The 21,382-nt window shown below is 36.9% G+C and overlaps 1 protein-coding gene across 1 annotated transcript in view; it reads left to right on the top strand.

The window, feature by feature from the left end:
- NRP1 (neuropilin 1) overlaps positions 1-21,109 on the top strand; it is a 159,753-nt gene extending 138,644 nt beyond the window's left edge. Inside the window, 8 exon segments of the mRNA XM_039347060.1 lie at positions 8,942-9,103; positions 11,944-12,215; positions 14,832-14,925; positions 16,260-16,316; positions 18,143-18,403; positions 18,406-18,436; positions 18,531-18,640; positions 19,951-21,109. Of these exon segments, the coding sequence (XP_039202994.1) occupies positions 8,942-9,103; positions 11,944-12,215; positions 14,832-14,925; positions 16,260-16,316; positions 18,143-18,403; positions 18,406-18,436; positions 18,531-18,640; positions 19,951-19,997 (1,034 nt within the window). The 3' untranslated portion in view covers positions 19,998-21,109.
- Positions 21,110-21,382: the final 273 nt, after the last annotated feature.

Below are 21,382 nucleotides of genomic sequence, written 5' to 3'. Positions count from 1 at the left end.
AAAGTGGGGAAAATATCCAAAACACTTCTCCAATTCCTACCTTAAAAACACAAGAAATCAAAAAATCATGGCCTCACCAATACTATAATGTTAACTTTTTCATTGTGACTCACAGCCAATCACAAAATGTAACCCACAGCTATTACAGAAAAATCTCTCTGTATGCTTCCTTGTAATGATAGGCCATGGTAAAAATATCAAGATGATAGCCCAATCAAAGCTCCACCTGTATTTTTATGTGTATTACATTTTTAAAAAACCTAAAGACAGGACATAATGTCCTTCTTAAATTTTCTCACCAGTGTTTTGCAGACTACTTGTTTGTAGATATCACTAAGGTATTCTCTGACATCTTGTCCAACACAACATTCAGAAGCATTGGAACCTTTTCACCTTTGTATCTTCAAAGTCCAAAGTCACAGGGAATACTATGGCTTCTACAATTCTGATATTTGTAGGTTTAGACACACATCATGGCATTTGAATATTTTTTCCAAGGCCTTTGTGGCTACTGTATCAAGTACTAGTCAATGCCATATTCCTTGATTGTTTGTTCCTTTTACCATTGAGAGTTGATCTAAAAGAGAGTATTTATCACTTCAGTATCTTTATTGTCAGTTCTAAGGCTGGATGCTCTACTTGTTTTACCTAGTTTGGTCTTCTTTATATTTAATTTTAGCCCTATTTTTAATGCAATGAGTTCCTTGACTTTTATGAGACCTTCCAGATCCTCTGCATTTTTTTCACTATCAGACAAATGTCATAGCATAGCACAGGTTATGAATATTTTTTCCTCCAACTTTAAAACCACACTTATCGCCTTCCAGTCTATTATTGAATAAATAAAAGGAGACTATATAGTTTTGCTTTACTTCTTTGGCAAGAGCTGTGGTGGCCCAGTGGTTAGAATGCAGTACTGCAGGCTACTTCTGCTGACTGCCAGCTGCCAGCAGTTCAGCAGTTCGATATTCACCGGCTCAAGGTTGACTCAGCCTTCCATCCTTCCAAGGTGGGTAAAATGAGGACCCAGATTGTTGGGGGCAATATGCTGACTCTGTAAACTGCTTAGAGAGGGCTGTAAAGCACTGTGAAGTGGTATATAAATCTAAGAGCTATTGCTATTGCTATTGGCAACCTGGAGCCACTCTGTTTTGCCATGTACTATCTGTACCATGGTTCCCTGACAAGTTGCAGATGAGCATTTTGAGATGTTCTGGAATTCCCTTTTTTCCTAAGCACATTCCACAGCTTGACAAGACACACTCAGTAGAATATCTTTATGCAGTCAATGAAGCACATAAACCTCATTTTTGTATTATTTTACTTTCCCAATTCTCCAGCAATAATATCATGTGAAAATATCATCTGCATTGGATGATCCTAAGTATTATTTTCCATGGAAAATTAAGGGTATTGTACAATAGTTTGCACATTTTGTTAAATCTCATTTTGGAGGGTACTGTAGGCTTGCATTTTTGGAGAATGGGATTAAATTCATTCAATGGCTTGCATTTAGAAAGTTTGGAACATCATTACGCTTCAAACCGGTATTTCTCTACTTTGGCGGTTTGTCTGGATCTCCTCAGATTGGCTAGGAATTCTGGGAGTTGAAGTACACATGTCCTCAAGTTGCCAAGCCTGAAAAGCACAGCTTTAGACTATTGGAGCACAGTTGGATTAAAATGCTATGTGAATTTAGTTGATTAAGTAATTAAAGAAAAGTAAACTTGACATATGCCATTCTGATGCTTTGGCTTCCCCATCTTACTGCCACAGAATTCCCAATCAGTTTAATAGAATATGGCTTCCAAATCTGAACTGTAAAAATGTATACAACCAACATGTGGCAAAAGAGTTTGTTTTTTCCCCTATATCTCCTTACTGCCATCTAGTATTTATCTAGATTTTTCCAAGTCAGATCTTTACACTCACAAACTCTTTAAGACAATTGTTTCGCATTTCTTAATATACACTAGATCAGTCAATGTTCTCCATATTACTAAAAGTATTTCAGAAGTAGAGTTTGCAAAAGCACCTAGGCAATGCTGAAGAGCACATGCAAGCTGATAAATGGCTGCCATGTAGCTTGATTCCCTCCAAACAAAGGAAGTAATTCATGATCCATCCTTTTCAATGACTTTCCAGCAATTAAAAAACCTGTTAAAAATGAAATATATCACAGAGGTGACTATTTTGAATTTTCTCTATTCATGGTTAGACTTACTCTGGTGCTTGGTAGTGTGATGGTTCCATTGTTTCTCCACTACTTCAAAACTGGCTATGTGGTTAGCTGCATCATATTCCCTTTTACTCCAGAAAAGCTGTCAAAACGTATCAAAACTGGGTGGGCCAAGAAAGAGGAACGACTTTGCAAAGGGCTTGGCTGGCTGGCTGCTCATGTGGAGCATTAATTGTTCCAGCTGTGAACAAGATGTGGCCAAGAAATGCAGCTGCTGGCTACTCTCATAGGCCAGATTTGTTTTAATTACACAATAGCATGTATGTCTGTGCTTTCAAAGAGTCTTATAGAGATTTGGATGGTGAGATTTTGTCCTCAACTTTAATTTAAACAGCTTGTTAGGCATCTATCATGCTGCTGCATTTGCTACAAAGATACAAAGCGAGTGGTTTGTGGGGATTTTGTTGTGGGTTTTTATTTTTGTTCTTGTAATCAGGAAGCCAGATCGGAGCTGTATGAGAGTATCCCAGTTGTATTGGCTCGGGCATCAGAAATGATGAAGGAGAGAATATATGTCTGGGATTGCATGAGAATGCTTTATACAGAGTGAAATAATTTGGATGTTTGCAGCATGGCGAGTTTCTGCTAACCCAAAGTGGCATTTGCTGAGAGTTGTGATCATCTAACAGAGAGTAGAAGACAGGCTATGTTAGCCTCTGAGGAATTCTGTATAAGGTTGCCTATAGCTAACACTGGCATGTGCATCATAACATACATTCCATTAACCTATGCAGAGCTTGGAGTAAAATGTTTTCCCCTTTGTGTTAAAATGCTTAGTTAGGTGTATCAGTTGCTTTCACGTGTTTCTGCTTTAATCTATACTAAAATTAACTATTGCATCAATATACAGCTAGACCTCAACTTGCAACCATTTAAAGATACTATGACTTATGACCAGTTCTCAGAACTATCACAGCATCCCTGTGGTTGCGTGATCAAAATTCAGGTCCTTGGTGTTTATGATAATTGCAGTGTCCTGGATCAGTGATCACCATTTGCAATCTTCCCAACCAGCTTCTGACAACCAGTCAGTGGGAAAAAGCCAGAATCACTTAATGACAGCAAGATTCATTTAGCAGTTGCAGTGATTCACTGAGCAAGCATGGCAAAAAAAAAAGTCATAAAATTGGGCACCTTTTACTTAACAGCTCTTTGCTCAGTAGTAGAATTCTGGTTACAATTGTGGTGATATGTCAAGGGCTACTTGAATATAAGCAGTGTATTCAAATAATAATACAGCCTTCCTGAGTTCATGTAGAAACTATATACTGGGATAGGCTTGAAGTATATTTAACAACTTCAGTATATTACAACTTTCTAGTAAATGTTCAGCTCTTCTCATTTTTTATTCTACTTCTCTCTGTCTCCTCTATTTTTAAAAAGTTTAAAATGATATTCTTAAAGTGTTCTGATGTAACTGATATAGCTATGCGAACCACAGGTGATAGAATAGTATTACAGGAATGCTGTCAGTGGGCTTCCTCATTCCTGTTAAAAAACACTGAATGGTTGAAGGCAAACTATAATCCAATATAACAGCAAGAAAATACACCAAACATGAGCTCCTCAGTTCTCCCATGAGATTTATAGGAGTTGCTTTTCCTTTTTTTTTTAATTAGGAAAATTTAAAAAAAAATATTGAGTTATTGAGCTAGTTTGGTCTTTGTGCCTTGACAGTCCTCGTTATTTGGAAAAGGTAGAATTAATTCACTTGGGAGTTATCCAAGGTTAGAGATGGACACATTCTTGTAGTTCATCATAATAATAAAAAAGAATTTGGCATATTTTGAAACTATGGATTAAAGCAATCTACCATTATGTTGAATAACTTTATTTTTAAATTCAAATTCCAAGTTCCCCTGAAAAATAATAAACAGTTTCATGTAAGACTATTTGGCAGACTTTGGAGAAGCTGAAAGTAAAACATGATCTCACCCTGATCAAAAGAAGTTGCATACTTTTCATGCTTTACAAGGAGCTTTATAGTCTGCTTGGTTGCTTGTCAGACATATTGTCCTTTCTTCTTATCCAGAGCTATTCATATAACTGCTGCCATCTTGTGGGCCAATTAAGGAGCATATAAAAAAATTCTTGGTATACTGTATTTTGATCAGCATTGGCAATATATTTACACTTCGCAAAAGCGAAGATAAGTACGGTAGTCATTAGATAAGTAGTCAATTGATTCTACATTCCCAAGTGAAAAGGATTATATTTATTTGGAACGACTTCATGTTTCTTTTTAGTTTTATTGTGAAAAATGCAAAGAAACTCCTTCACGTGCCTCTGGCGGTGCTGGGCTTTCTAACTAGACATTCTGATGAGTAACTTGTGCAAAGTGTAGAAAAGGATATATGCTGCTGGAAGAAATTCGGTGTATAAAACTAACATCTGCATTTGGAGGCATATCTGGATCCAGATCCAGATTCCAGATATGAACCCCATTATCTGATTCTGCAGTTTATCAACCTGTTTCATACATGAATGGAAATGCAATGGGGAGATGCAGAAAATCTAATGAAATCAAAACATAACAAATCATTCTTTTAATATAGGGATAGCCTTTCTGGAATTCTGTGAAATCCTTGAAGTAGAAGCTCAGGAAGCAGATGGGGGAAACAGATTATTTAAATGTAGAACAGGAATTCATATATTGTGGAGAGTTTTCTTTGGTTGCCAGACAGGTTCTGAACTCCATCAGGAAATTCTCTTAATATAGTTTCCACATGTGGAATATCCCTTTATATCGAAAGCAGACGTGTAGGGAAAACTTTGATATATATTTGAGAGTCTTTATTTGTGCAGTAAGATACAAGAATGAATGGGAGAATTGCAATAGAGTTTTAAACCTTACCTAAAGTAAAATACTACGTTCAAGATGTATCAAGTGCATGGATTTGTTTTACAATGAATTGACTGCTTGTCTAATCTAGAATTGTCTGCAGACTGATAGAAGCTCTTTGGGAATTTTAACAAAGCAGATTCGTTCTATGCCTTGCTACCAGATATTTTTAAATGAAGACATCCAAGACAGAAGCATGCAGATTCCCAGAGTTGGCAAAACATCGTACTTTGTGCCTTTATCACATTGTCTGCATAAGAATACTATGGTTGGTAGTGCTGCCAGAATAACTGGGCAAGTAGTTTTATTCAGAAGCTTATTACTGATAGCTTGATTCTGAAACAGAAACAAAGAAAAAAGTATTGTTAATACACTTATACAGATATTGGTGCATAACATTTTGGGTGTACAAGTGGATGTAAATACAGAATCCAGATACACATCCAGTTTCATAAGATTCATGAACTACATGAATGCATCTGATGAAATGAGCAAAACTTGGGTAGAAGCCATAGCATATTTATAATAAAATTACAAGTGAGAAAAAAGTCTTTACTAGCAGATCTTGTTTACATAGGAAAAATGGACATGGCTAAGTTAGTACAACTTCCAGTTCTTTTTTAAAATAAATTTTATTAACTTTTATCAGAAAACTAAGAGAAAGAAAAAGTTCAGAAAGAGAAAAAAACGTGACTTCTGACTTTTTTCAGTGCAGTAAAATATAACTATAATACAACCTCAGATTTTTGCTTTACAGATTCAAGGTATTTCTACAATAACAAAATGATTTTAATCATCAAAACTTAAAATCCAGGTTTCACTTTTTTTCCATTCCAAGCAAAAAGTCCAAAATAAATTTCCAAGTAGAAACAAAACTAGATCTTCTCTTTAATTAAAACAGTCAGTTTCGCTATCTCTGCTAACTCCATCACTTTTACCATGCACTCTTCCTTTGTGAGAATTAGTGTGGATTTGCCTCTTTACACAAACAAGAGTCTTGCTGCTGACAATATACTGTACAGTATATAATAACAAAATTCCAAATTTTCCTTCAAGTTCTTTGTCCATCAATCTTCAGAAGAAAACTTCTGGTTTCAATTTTATATTTATTGTAAGAATCTTCTGAATTAAAGTAAAATCCTGGTCTTGGTATTGGTTACTATCCACCGGTTTTTGAGCTGGCAGGAAAATATCTCAGCATAAAATTTATTGCCCCATTTATGATTTGTATTCATGCCCAATGAAAGCAAAGGTTCCATATTTTATGTGGCTGCATCCAAGGCAGGATCCATTTCATACCATGGTTAGATGTAACTAGAGAAAAGCCCTACATGCCCCAGGTCATACAAACTATAGTTTATTGCTATATAAATGGAAGGGATCTTTGTAGTCTTTTGCCCATCTCTTCCTCTTGACCAATGCAACACTGACCATTCCTCTGGCTGATGTGGAAGAGTTTCAGCTCTAGCAGCTTCCCCTCTTACTGATGCCCCCAAAAATAACAAAAAAAAGCTTCTTTCAACATGTAAAAAACAAGAAAAAAGTGAAGGAAATGATTGGTCCATTAGTGGGTGGAAGTGGCAAGAAGGTGACAAGCAACAAGGAGAAAGCAGAACCATTTAATTCAGTTTTTGCATGTGTCTTTACACAAAGGGAAAAAACAGACCAACCTATCAAAAATAGTGCCATAAAAAACAAAACAGAAACACAAGTTAAGATAGGCAAGAAAATGGTTAGGGAGCACCTGTCCAGCCTAGATGAGTTCAAATCGCCAGGACCAGATGGATTACACCCCAGAGTTCTCAAGGAACTGGCAGATGTGATATCGGAGCCACTGAACTATATTTTTCAAAGATCCTGGAACACAGGGGAACTACCAGAGGACTGGAAAAGAGCTGATGTAGTTCCCATCCTCAAAAAAGGAAAAAAAATGGATCCAGGAAATTACAGACCTATCAGCCTGACCTCAATACCTGGGAAGATCCTGGAAAAGATAATCAAACAACGAATCAACGAACACCTAGAGGCAAACAAAGTCATTACTAAAAGCCAACATGGGTTTGTCAAAAATAGATCATGCCAGACAAATCTTATTGCATTCTTTGACCAAGTGACAAAATTAGTGGATCAGAGGAATGCTGTAGACATAATTTACTTGGACTTCAGTAAGGCATTTGATAAAGTAGATCACAACCTACTACTTGGTAATATAGAAAAATGTGGGGTAGACAGAATCACCACCAGATGGATCCGTAGCTGGCTGACTGGCAGTACTCAGCGTGTGGTTCTCAATGGAACTTCATCTATATGGAGGGAAGTGTGTAGTGGGGTGCCCCAGGGCTCTGTTCTGGGCCCAGTGCTCTTCAACATCTTTATCAACGATTTGGACGAAGGGATAGATGGGGAACTCATCAAATTTGCAGATGACACCAAGCTGGCAAGAATAGCCAACACTCCAGAAGACAGGGTTAAGATACAGAAGGATTTGGACAGACTTGAATATTGGGCACTAACTAACAAAATGAAATTCAATGGTGAAAAAAGCAAGGTTCCACATTTAGGCAAGAAAAACCAAATGCACAAGTACAACATAGGTGGCACCATCCTCAATAGTAGTAACTGTGAGAGGGACCTCGGAGTCCTAATAGACAATCACCTAAATATGAGTCAGCAGTGTGCTGCAGCTGCCAAAAAGGCCAACACAGTGCTAGGCTGCATTAACAGAGGGATAGAATCAAGATCACGTGAAGTATTAATGCCACTCTACAATGCCTTAGTAAGGTCACACTTCGAATACTGCATCCAGTTTTGGTCACCACGATGTAAAAAAGATGTTGAGACTCTAGAAAGAGTACAGAGAAGAGCAACAAAGATGATTAGGGGACTGGAGGCTAAAACATATAAGGAACGGTTGCTAGAATTGGGTATGTCTAGTTTAACGAAGAGAAGGACAAGGGAGGACATGATAGCAGTATTCCAATATCTCAGGGGCTGCCATAAAGAAGAGGGAATCAAGCTATTTTCCAAAGCACCTGAAGGCAGGACAAGAAGCAATGGGTGGAAACTAATCAAGGAGAGAAGCAACCTAGAACTAAGGAGAAACTTCCTGACAGTGAGAACAATTAATCAGTGAAACAACCTGCCTCCAGAAGCAGTAAATGCTCCAACACTGGAGGTTTTAAAGAAGAGACTGGACAGCCATTCGTCCGAAATGGTGTAGGGTTTCCTGCCTGAGCAGGGGGTTGGATTAGATGACCTCCAAGGTCCCTTCCAACTTTACTATTATTATTATATCCCTGGTATAATAGGGAAATGAGGAACCGTGCAAAATTAAGACTTAATTATCTCATAGAGTAAGTTCTTTAGATCAATATTTTTCAACCTTGATATATTTAAAATGTGCAGACTTCATGCTGGTTGGGGAATTTAGGAGGTTTACCTATTGTATAGATGTTTAAGTTTAAAACTGTGGCTTCAGATGATCGTATGCATGAATCTGTTTATTTCAACATGAGACAATCCAGTTCAACAGTGCTTGAAAGCCTTCTGTATTGAGTAAGATCTTAGGCTTATTGTTCTGACATGGTAGCTTTACTGTTAAGAATCTGTTTTTCCCATCTTATACAATGATTTGGACCAATGCCATATTAAGACATGATGGAAATGTTTAAAAATGGTGGAAAGCTCATTGATTCCTTTCCCACTCCAGCACAGTGCTGTTGCCGATCACTGCATGTAAGTCAATGCAGTAGCTATCGAAAGAACTATTGATAGTCTATTAGAATTATCTTTAGATACATTTTTTAAAAAAAATTAAAGTACAATAATAATTTCACAAATTACATCTTGCTTTCTTGCAGCCATCCATTATTCCATTACTGAAGAACTTCCAGCATATGGTTTCAACTGCGGATTTGGCTACAGTTCTCAGAAGACGATCTGTCGCTGGGAACATGATGCCCAGCTGGATTTGAGATGGGCAGTCCTTACCAGCAAAACAGGGCCCATTCAGGACCACACAGGTAAAATAGGATTAACAACTGATCCAGTGACAAGTTGTATTTAAAATAAAAGATCTGCCAGTACTAACATTTACAGATAGTCCTTGACTTACAACCAGTTGCTTAGTAACCATTTGAACTTACAACAGATCCAAAAAGGGACTTAAAATCCAGATACAAAATTTCATTGATCGCCATTGTCCACCAGGCACATGATTGCACTTCAAGCATTCAGCAACAAGGTCACTTGCAGCAACCCATGGTCACATAATCACATTTCAGTTTCAGCAAAACCAAGCCATAGCAAACAATGGGCGTACTTAACAACTGATGCATTTGCTTTATGAGTGCTGTGTTTACTTAACAACTGCTGCAAAACGTTTGTAAAATTGGATGGGTCATGTAACTGACCAGCTTGATATGACTTATGACTGTATTGGGCAGGCACCCTTACAGTTATATCTTGTACTTTGTATCTGTGTGTCGATTCTGTTTTACACTGAGGAAAACAAGGGTGCTATTTCAAATCCTGTCTTAGAATTACTAGATTTAATGCACCGTTATCCTGGTGCTTTTATGTATATGTGTATTTTCTTAAATTTGCAAGATCACTTAACTTCAACTTCTTCTAAAGGTGCTTTTAGAGGCCTCATTATCAGGTGGAAACTGATATAGTGAGATCTTAGGCCTTCTAAATGCTTGTTTCTGAAGGCAGAAACCTTTTGAACAAAGGGTGACATTGTGGCCCATGTTTCAATTATTCATTCCCTTTTTTCATTTATATAGATAGTCAGAGGTACTAGCAATGAACCTTCCTTCCCCATTTCCATTTTCTATCCCCATCCCCACTTTACTTAATGAGAATGACAAGGAAATTGGGCTCCTTAAATTTAGAGACAGTTCAATTGAATCTTGAGACAAGTCGATTTAGTTTTTAAAGGATAGGAAAAAACTTTAAATACTTTGACTATGAATGGCACTGTACAAATAAACGGCATCAAATTAAGCAAAAGGAAGTTAGCTGAAATGAAGGCTGTAATAATGGCAAAAATTGATGCAAAGTAAGATGAAATGACTCAGTAAGAACTGACATTGAAGGGAGGTTAAAAGCCACGTTAGCCAAGGACTGACAGAATCTAAAAGGCATGCATAAGTTGAGCTGTAATTAAGACAAAAAAGGCAGAGTTCTTGACCCAGAGTTGCAATAATATTCTTGAAATGAAAAATATTTGAACTTTGCCATGAGCATCTAGAGACAAGCATGACTTGTCCTCTCATTGAAGGGTTGAGGAGGGAGGGATTTTATCTCTTAAATGAGATTTTGTTAGATGCTTTCCACATTCTAAACCATAAGCTGAAAACAGATTCACAACAAGGAGTTTTACACACACACACACACACACACACACACACACCATATATCTGATATCCTTTTTTTTTTGCTTAACTATCTTCAGCTTCATTGTGCCACTATTTAAGAGAACAAATCAATTGCTATTCCTGAACCTCTTTACATAGAATAGCCATTTGACATGTTCTCCCTTGAAAAATGATTTGACTATATACCGAAATGAATAAACAAATTGGTTGATTACCAAAGAGCTGCGAAGGCTCATTCCAAAACCTGAAAGCTGTAATGCAGAGAGACAGAAGTGGGGTAGAAAATCTACCCCCACATACAGCAGCTAAATCCCATCAAATATAACTAAACTGAAATGTACATGAATAGTAGTTAAAATCTCTCTTTAGGGCCTGGAAATATACCAGGAAGCCATGATCCCTCCTGCTTATTCCTTCCCTATCCCGACCATTGGTTCTTTTGATCTGGGATTTGTGAAGAGAAAGGAAATATGGTGGCTCATGGTTAGGATGCTGTGTTAACAATCAACAAGCCTATGTCCTAGACACAGGTGCTGCTGTGTGATGGAGTGAGCTCCCGTCACTCACTCCAGCTCCTGTCAAACAAGCAGTTTGAAAGTTTGCAATTGTAAGTACCTCTCAGGTGGCCAGATTAACAGGGACATGAAAGGAGCCTCCGACCAGTCATCTCCTGAACAATGGTGATATCACTGGCTAATCCTTGCAACTCAGAAATGTCTTGGTGCTTCCAATACAGTATGAATGCAAAGAGAAATCCTGGGTTTTACTCAGCAAATGGAAGGAGGATGTTGATGAAGATGGGGTTGCTGTACTTCCCCATGGGTCTGGGGAGATCTAAAGACATGAATTTGTGATCTGGTGGCAACATTAACAATAATTTTCATGGTTTCCCTTGCTTTAAAGTACAGAAGAAGCTACAACTAAAGGATTCTTCAGAATATTATTCAGTCCACATTTGGAAGCAAACATTCACTTTCCAAAGTAATTGAGAAGGAGAATTATCTGTTCTTCTACTTGTTTAATGCAGCTTCCCATTCAATAACTTACTACAGCTCTGTGCAAAAAGTATATTTTAATGACAAATTGCATTTCAAATATGTACATATTTTATAAGTGTTTTACCTTGAAAGAAATACATATAGCACAAGTGAAAACTGGATGGGATGAATTGATCTGGGCAGAAACACATCTTAATATCTCCACTCTTACTACACAGCACATTGTTTCTTAAGAATCTCTCCATATTATTACCAAAATGATGCCTTACCATTTAGAAAATCAGGAAAGTTCGTGCCTTAACTAATTTCAGTTTGCTGGAAGAGGATGAGAAAGCATAGCCATACATGCCAAGATATTTTTCAGTAAGCTTTCAGTTGCAGCTCCTTAGAAAAAGCTTGTTCATGTTGTAATGCTTGAAGTTTATCAGATTAAAGGGAGTCAAACTGGGTCATTGTGTCTAATGCAGTGTTTTGTCACAATAGGAGATGGCAATTTTATTTATTCCCAAGCTGATGAAAACCAGAAAGGCAAAATTGTCCGCCTCATCAGCCCCATCATCAATCTGCAAAATTATGCCCTTTGCATGACTTTCTGGTATCATATGTCGGGCCCTCACGTCGGCACACTAAGAATCAAACTGCGGTACCAGATACCTAAAGAATACGATCGGGTCTTATGGACACTAAGTGGAAATCAGGGAAACTGCTGGAAGGAAGGCCGGGTTTTTCTCCACAAATCTGTGAAACATTATCAGGTAGGCCAAGAAATTTAAGCATAAAAGAAGGCTGGATCAATAGCATTCCATGCATTGTGCATGACTGAAGCCCCACGTTAAGTTGTCTTTCGTGGGGAATGGGGAAGCTTCAGAAATAAAATAAGAACTAGAGCAACAGAGACCTGAGTTTGGTTAAGATACTAATGCAGTGATCACAGGGTTCCAGCCAAAGCTTGAGTTTAAGTGAGTCAGGTTTACTTAGAAACAGAGAAAAAAAAATATGCTAGCTGAAAAGGATGGTCTTCTTCTTCTTCTTCTTCTTCTTCTTCTTCTTCTTCTTCTTCTTCTTCTTCTTCTTCTTCTTCTTCTTCTTCTTCTTCTTCTTCTTCTTCTTCTTCTTCTTCTTCTTCTTCTTCTTCTTCTCCTCCTCCTCCTCCTCCTCCTTCTCCTTCTCCTCCTTCTCCTCTTCCTCCTCCTCCTCCTTTTCCTCCTTCTCTTTCTCCTCCTCCTTCTCTTTCTCCTCCTCCTCCCTTTCCCATCCCTTTCCTCCTCTTCCTCTTTTTTTCCCCACACTAGCTGTGAATAAAATTTAGACTTCTAAACCCTAGTTTAGAAAACTAAACCTTAACAGAAATAGGTTAAGGGTTGAAGTGGTTGAAATGAACCTCCTGCATGCAAAACAAAAGGTCTCCTGCTATAATGATAGGTAGGAATGAGTTTGGAAATGAGAGGGAAGACAAATGCTGCCTTAGAAAAAGCCAGATAAGAAAGGACATAGTTCATAGCTGCACAATGGCCAGAGAAAGAGGTTCAGCAGGAACACATATAACTACACACACACACACACCCCACAAGTTCTTAGGCTTCAAAGGACACAAGGTGAGATTTGTACTTTCAGACTTGCAAGATTCTGTTAACACAGCTTTAGAATAACATAGAATTAGTTCCCTTGGTCATAATTCTTTTCTGGTCTGCCTAGAAAGGCTGACGCCTCCTGACCTTCTGCATTCCTTTCCATCACACTACTTCTAATGCTCCTTCCTTCATGCCCATTGGAGTGCTGGTGAATGGCATCATTGCTGTTTCCATAGGTCTGAATCCAATTATTTGCAAAAGGCTTTTGTAATTAAACATAGATGCTAGGGTTGCCCTAAATCCATAGATGGACTATTCCTGTCTTAAAAGGATCTCAGGAGTGGGAAAGACCCAAGGATCTGCTTTCAATAAAAACTGACAATATTGATGTTTATTTCATTTAATATCCCAATGTGATGCTTTCCTGATGTGCTGAGGGGACAGATTCCCGGATTCCTAATCATGACATTCAAAAACTGCATTGGCTAGAAATTCTGAGAGACTCAACATGCCTATGAAGCATTAGGTTGCAAAAGACAACATAATCATATCTTCATATCTAATTATATTTACACTATTTGGATTTGGGAGAAGCAAAGTTTGAATTAATCACTCCATATTAAATATGAACTTGCTATCTATACCTAAGGTATCTGATCTACAGATGAATGCAGTTGTGCTTTCATTTTCTTCCTTATGTGATTTGTTTTGGAGGGGAAAATACTTTCTGTGAGCCAATTTACTTATAATTTAATATTTTATACATAAATCTATATTACGAAAAATATAGTCAAAAATAAGACAAGAAAAATACAGAATTATAGCTAAATATCTTAACATGTAAATATATTTAAAGAATTGCTTTAAAGGCAACAGGAGAATCTCCCAGAAGAGGGTCTTCCATTGCAGGAGATGCCTTTCATCAACACCATCCATCAGATGGTGAGACACCTGCATTTTAATCATATCTTCCATAAGATTTTGGTTTACCCACTCTGGGTATTTTCATTTGAAGCTTAAAATAACTCTTTTTTCCACTGTGGTTTGTAGCTCAGCTGTATTTGGGGAAATCTCTTATCTTTTCTTTCTCCCTCTTCCCATTCCACAAAGTGGTGTTCACATGGGGGGCCAGTAAGACTCCAGAGCTTTTATTTGTTCTTTTAATTAAAAAAAAAATGGGAGGCAAGCTTATATAGGTCCCACAGGTATTTTTAGAAAATAAAATAATGTATGAGAGTTGCTCAGTAGTATCTTCACCCGCAGAAAAAAACAGTAAAGGAAAATTAAGTTGGGGTTGCAAAAAGCATCCCAGATCACTAAGGAAAAGAATGAACAACCTCACTTTGCCTTTTGGTAAATCCCATAGCAGCCATTTTGAGAGAATATGCATCTAAAATGGCCTCAATCCCAAAAGATAATTTAATCCACCACATGATAACAGAATTAAATAAAGGGAAATAACGTCCTTCTTAGCTACTTCTGTAAAAATTTCTCAATACCAATTATGTTGAGAATATGCAAACCTACAAAGATTTAATTATAACTGTATGGATCTCTGAATGCTGATTTATTGCACAACAATACAATCTGTTTTACACTTAGCCCTGAGGGTAAAACTGCACTTTCTCTGAAAGAGTTGTTTTTTCATAAAATGGTACTTTCATATGACATCTTGAGCCTTTAGAGATAACAGAAGATTGGTCTCTTCAATGTATGCTTGCTTAAAGATTCAATAACTAGTCTTTGTTCTGGCCATTTTAGCTGGCCATTAACCAGCAAAATGTAATTTATTTTTATCAGGTAATGGTGGAAGGAGAAATTGGAAAGGGAAATGGAGGAATTGCAGTTGATGATATTAACTTTGACAGCCACATAACACAGGAAGAATGCCGAAGTAAGTATGACTTGATGGTAACTATAAAATTTACCATACTGAACACTGTGAATTCTTCTGCTGATTGTTAGTGTTACTATTACATTTTTATTTCCACCTTTTTAATAAATACTCAAAGCAGAAATTATACCTATATATAACATAAAGGCTATAACAATCTTGTTAACAAATGTTGGATCCTATATATCTGTAGTTGATTTACCTTTATTTGTTTTCCTACCATACGTCTTTCATATTTCTCTTGTGAACAAGTTACCCCAAAAGCCTAGATCTGTGCAAAACTAGGTGATTTCAATCAGTTTACATACGCTTGATGTTGGATAACTTAAATTTAAATAAGCTTAAGTAAGCTTCATAGCTGATCTTGAATATGGACACACTAACTAAGTCTACCATATGCTTAAAATAGATATAAGTGATCTGTCATAAAAGTAATTGTTGGTGCAGCTGTAATCCTATGATATTGATGCCAAACCGAAGGAGGACAGAACAGTGGTTCTCAACCTTTTCTTCACCATGGACCTCCTTTAAATAGCTTTTTTGGCCATGGACCCCCCGATAATTAACTCAAGATTTAAATCAGGGGTCCCCAACTGGTCCGCGGGATGCAGGTGGCACACAAAACCATGTCCCCTCCGGTATATGGAAACCAGTCCCTGATGTCCAAAAGGTTGGAGGCCATTGATTTCAATCATAATATTTCTTCCCAGGAATCCACAGACCACAGGTTGAGAACCACTGGACAACAATAAAGCTATCCAACACTACAAAAATTAAAACCAATCAAAATTAGTACAGTTGAAATCTTCAAAATAGTTTAGCCTTAAAGGTCTGAGTGAAAATATTGATACTAAAGTTATGATGGGTAATCTACTAATTTGGGAATTAATTTCACATGATTTTGGTCATTCAGGTCAAAGTCTTATGAAAGAAGAGTTTAAACAGCAGGTTTCTATTCTAATATCCTTATGTATGCACTTCAGTTAAGATAATTATTTTCCATGGCTAAAGGATACTTATGACTGATTAATAGCATTGGATTCCAAGATTATAAATGCAATGAATAAAATATGCCAATTTTATATGTGGATTTTCATTTATCTGAGACAAAAATCCCCAGTTGATAGCACTAAAACTGTGCCATGCTATGGTAGAGAAAAGGTTTTTTTCTTCTTTGCTAATTTTGGAAAAACCAGGTTAATGAACAACTCCATCAAACCAATATAATCACGCTTAGAAAAGGAAGAAAAATTCTCAGTATCATTATTGGCAGTATGATAACCAGTCAGTATTTATCATTACGATAATCAGTGTCAATTCTCTTTGCTTAACAGAATCAAATGATGCAGGGAATGAAGTAGTTGAAGTAGAACCAGATATTAATCAAACAGGTAATATATATATTTTAATTAAAAATTAATTTGGTTTTCATGTGGATCAGTTTCATTTCAATTTATTTTTAACCAATGTAGATGGCTGATTGGTGAGAGAGATAACTTGGTATTGTCTCTTAGCAATCATATAGGGTTTTTTTCTATATGTCCCTAACCTACTCCTTTTCTAATGGCATATGCATAAACCATTGCAACTAAATCCATCCACCTTATATAGATGACCAATCTAATAAAGTCATACAATTATTATTAACATGCCTGTTTGCTTATATTGCTTAATATTTTGACTTGTTTTACATTTTTTTTAATGAAGGAGAGGAATAAACACAGATAATATAGTAACCAATAATAAAATAAAGGTTTTTAAAGAGGATTATATCAAATTCATCAATATCCATTGCTTATATTGTTTTAGCCATGTTCAAATATCTACGGAGGTTCTCAGTCATCCAGATCATGGTTGTCCAAAGGTGCTTTTTCAAAAGACAGCTTGACTTTATTTTTCCTTTTTATCCAAGAAGTTTCTTCAGTTCTCATCCTAGAACCTCTTCAGAACTGAAGCAACTTCTTGGATGAAAAGTGAAATGTCTTCAAGGAAAAACAAAGTCCACTTGCCTTTTGAAACAGCACCTTTGGGATAGCCATTTTCAAACACATCAGCAATTGCAATAATAGAATGTATTGTAGTGGCAAATAAAGAGGTATTTTCCTTACATCTTGCTGGAGATTTAAATTTAAACTTTTTATTCTTCAGGAAGAAACATTAGAGAATCAAATTGCAATCTCTCTGACTCTCCATAATTGCATTTGAGTAAGGGGGAGAGGCAAAAGATGACATGAAACAAAGCTTCTTATCATATATTTTAAATGTCTCCTAAATCATTTATGCAGAAGATTCAGAGGATCTCAAGACCATCGCTCAATCACCTAAATCTGAAATTCTTGAGCCTGAAAATAGTAAATATCTGACATCAACTACTGCTAGTTCCTAAACTTTTAGAATAGAGCTATTTCAAGGCCACCTCTGCAAGTAAACAGGGCAGACATCTGGTAAAATTTGTTTTTCCAGCTGCCGGCACCTTCATAGAAAAGATGAGGATGTCTGAGAGAGGGAGGGAGGGAGGGAGGGAGGGAGGGAAGGAAGGAAGGAAGGAAGGAAGGAAGGAAGGAAGGAAGGAAGGAAGGAAGGAAGGAAGGAAGGAAGGAAGGAATTTTTTTGAGGGAGGGGACCAAATTCTATTTCACAAAATCAAATGTAGAATTTTTCTGCAGTGCACTATTCTAAACGGCTATATAATTTGAATTTTACCTAGTTTTCCTGTGTCACATAACAGGATAAAGACAAAGATCAATTTATTCCAATTTTTTTTTTCCCAAGGAGAAAAAAAAGACTTCTCTATTTCCATTGACAAGAAATTAGAGATGAAGCATTTTCTACAATCTAGTTCATAACTCCTGCAGGTGTAAAATGTAAAAAAAGCAAAACAAAAATCAGCTTCTTAATTCAATGCCTAAATTTTAGGCACTACGTTTAGTGCCTAAATGAAAATATATATTCTCAGATATTAGGAAATATAGCAATACACACACACACACACACACACACACACACACACACACACACATACGTACAAGAATGCTGAGAAATGAAGAGGCTTCCAATTCATCAGAATCCGTGACCAACTTAAGTCATAAATTTATAATATTGTCTCACATCTCCACTTAAGCTTGTTTATCTTCTTATCTTTCTTACTGGGCCCTATTTACCCAGATTTGGCTATCCTGCCACTCCATGATTTCTGTGTTTCTTTGTTCCTCTGTAGGATTTACTCCTGATTACCGTGAAAATGGGGAGCCTTATAATGACAACATTTCTCGAAAGCCAGGCAATGTGCTGAAAACACTTGACCCCATTCTCATCACCATCATCGCTATGAGTGCCCTGGGTGTGCTGCTTGGTGCCATCTGTGGGGTTATTCTGTACTGCGCCTGTTGGCACAATGGGATGTCCGATAGAAACTTATCTGCACTGGAGAACTACAATTTTGAACTTGTGGATGGGGTTAAATTAAAAAAGGATAAACTGAACACACAGAATACTTATTCAGAAGCATGAGGTAGAGGAGGAGGTGGAGGAGGAGGAGGAGGAGGAGCTCAAACATTTCAAACAATTTAGACAGAAAGATTTATAGATCTCCCTTTTCTGTACAGGCTGAAAACTGCGTTGAAGACGCTGAGCCAAGCTTTTCTCAGGAGCTTCAGTGGGTGTACCAGATATTCTAAGACATGGACAACAATCTGTGTTAAACAATCTGAATCATGTACAGTCTACTTCTGTTTCTGTTTTAATTTAAACTATTCAAATGCTGGTGTTGAGACCAAGTATGATTGACTTAAGAGGGGTTTTCTGTTTTGGTTCTGCCTTTTTTTCTTCTTTCTTCTTCCCTTAGCCCCTCCATTCTTCTTTTTCTTTCCTTCTGTCTCCCCCACCCTACTCTGGGCCCATAAGTCCTTGTTTTTTTTTACTGTGCAAAAATCCAAGATGCTGTCAAAACATGTATTTTGGCAGGAATCCATTGGATGGACATCCTATTTGTAGCTGAGTGCCCAGAAGGAAAAATATCAGAGTAACAGCATTTAATGGATTCCTGATACTGTATTTGTGTATAATTGCTTGTGTTGTGCATAGGCAAAGGAGGGTTAGGGTGTTTGTTTTCGGGGTGGGTGGGGAAGTACTGTATGGTCAGTACTGGTATAGTGTGTCAACTCTGTTAACCAAGCAATACGGTCAGAATTTATTGGTGTTTCTCAGTGTTGTACTCCACCTTTGTGCTTGTGAATTACATACAAAAGATATGTGCCATCACCTACAAATAATTGGCAAACCAGGCATCCTGCATTGAATTGTAATGAGAGGAAAAAAGCAAAAGTCCTTGGCACTGGCTCGTTTATGTCTTTTCAAGTGCCTTTTAGTTGTATTTCTCCTCACTGGATTATCAACTCCTTCTTTGTCACCTCCCTCCCTCCCTCCCTCCCTCCCTCCCTCCCTCTCTCTCTCTCTCTCTCTCAGCAAGGGCTAACAAAACCTTGGCAACTTGCAGTTTTCAGTGTTTCTCAACCTTGACAATTTTAAGGCATGTGGACTTCAACTCCCAGAATTCCACAGCCAGCATTGCTGGCTGTGGAATTCTGGCAGTTGAAGTCCACATGCCTTAAAATTGTCAAGGTTGAGAAACGCTGAGTTAATTCCTTCACTTCAGATTTTTCAATTTCATGTTGCTGAACCCACTTTTTCTAAAAACCTGCAGTTTTGTCCTGTCCTTCTACCTTTTACTCTTCTTTCATACAGAATGTATTTTTCAAAAATAAGGCCTCTCTGTCTTTAGCTTTTCCCCTCTTCTGTCTCTGAATAGATTGTTACATAAGCATTTGCCATTGTCAAGGTAAGGAAAATGCAGCTCTAATTTGCTGGTAATGGCAACAAAAAGAGGATTTTGTTAAATTTTTGTCTTTTCTTTTATTGCTGTATTTTAAAATAAGGGATATGTCTTAATGTTACCTTCCAGAGTTGATCTTTGGATTTCTTTTTAGCAGCATTAACTGACATTATCTTTTTTTCTCTCTCCTTTAGTAAGCCATGAAGTAAGTCTTTTAATTCTGTCCAAGATGTTCATATAAATCGATGGCAATGAGAATTTGTTGTTGATGTTGAAGAGCAAAGAGTGTTTTTCCCATCCATATCCTAGCTATCCAATTTAAGGGTAATTGTTTCTGCGCAGGACTCATTCATGCTAATGTAGAAGCATACTAATATTGCTACAAGTAGTAATGCATTGTCTTTGCTAATAATGGATTTGCTTTAAAAAAAAATCATTGTATAACATATCCTAAACTGGATTTAAAATAAGTACTCTTAACATTCTGATGAGAAGGAATTGGGGACCATGTGGTCCTTCCGTTCACTCAGCCAGCACAGTCTGTACAACTTATGTATTTCCTCTTATTGAAAAGTAATGTCTATGAAAAAAAACTGACAACTGTAGCCATGTTTTAAGAATTAAGTTAATCTCCAAAAGACACAGTTAACTCTTGACACAGTTAATTGTTAAAGATCTTAAATCATAACAAGCATTCAGGGCACCATAAACTGATTTTGTCACATTGTTTTACGTGGTATTCAAAAGCACCTTGATTAAAAACAGCTGGTGTTCACTACACCAGAGCAAATGTTTAACAATCCTGCTCTCTTTGTTGTAAATATGAGTTATCATCCAAAGAAGGTTTATTTTCATCTACCATGAAAAAAAAATCAAAGTGACAAAAGAGTATATGAATCAATTGTTTAGTAATCCAATTTACAATGTAATTGAATGCTCTACTAGTTAATTATCCCAAAGACAACATCAAATGCAAATAATTTTTACTGCACTTCTTTCATGTATATTTAGCTGCATCATGTATTATTGACTCTATGTCAATAATCACATAGGCATCTTAAGATCTGTGATAAAAGTGCATACAAACATTATTTAAGAGGGGCAGATTTCATTGCATGTACTTTCTAGAACTCAAAAAGTAACATATACAATATTAATATTGGTATGGAAAAAGGATTTTTAATAATTTGTGCACATATGAACTAAATCTGTGGCCTATAAATCTGACTTCAGGTAGTCCTCAACATGCAACTACAATTGAGCCCAAATTTTTTATTTTTAAGTGAGACATTTGTTAAGTGAGTTTTACCTCATTTTAGGATCTTTCTTGCCATAGTTGTTAAATGAATCACTGCAGTTGATAAGTTAGCAACATGGTTGTTAAGTGAATCTGGTTTCCCCATTAACTTTATTAGTCAGAAGGTCACCAAGGGTAATTGATCACATGACCTTGGGACACAGCAATGGTCATAAATGGGAACCAGTTGCCAAGCATTTGAATTTTGATCATATGATCATGGGGATGCTGCAAAGGCCATAACTGTGAAAAATGGTCATAAGTCACATTTTTCAGTGCTGTTTAACTTTGAACAATTCAGCAAATAAACAGTTGTAAGTTGAGGACTA

This window comes from Crotalus tigris, unplaced genomic scaffold (genome assembly GCF_016545835.1).
Source record: "Crotalus tigris isolate CLP2741 ecotype Arizona unplaced genomic scaffold, ASM1654583v1 scf7180000018049.691279, whole genome shotgun sequence".
NCBI classification, from domain to species: domain Eukaryota; kingdom Metazoa; phylum Chordata; class Lepidosauria; order Squamata; family Viperidae; genus Crotalus; species Crotalus tigris.
Note: the sequence above shows the minus strand (reverse complement) of the source record. Positions and strands in the feature narration are given on the sequence as shown.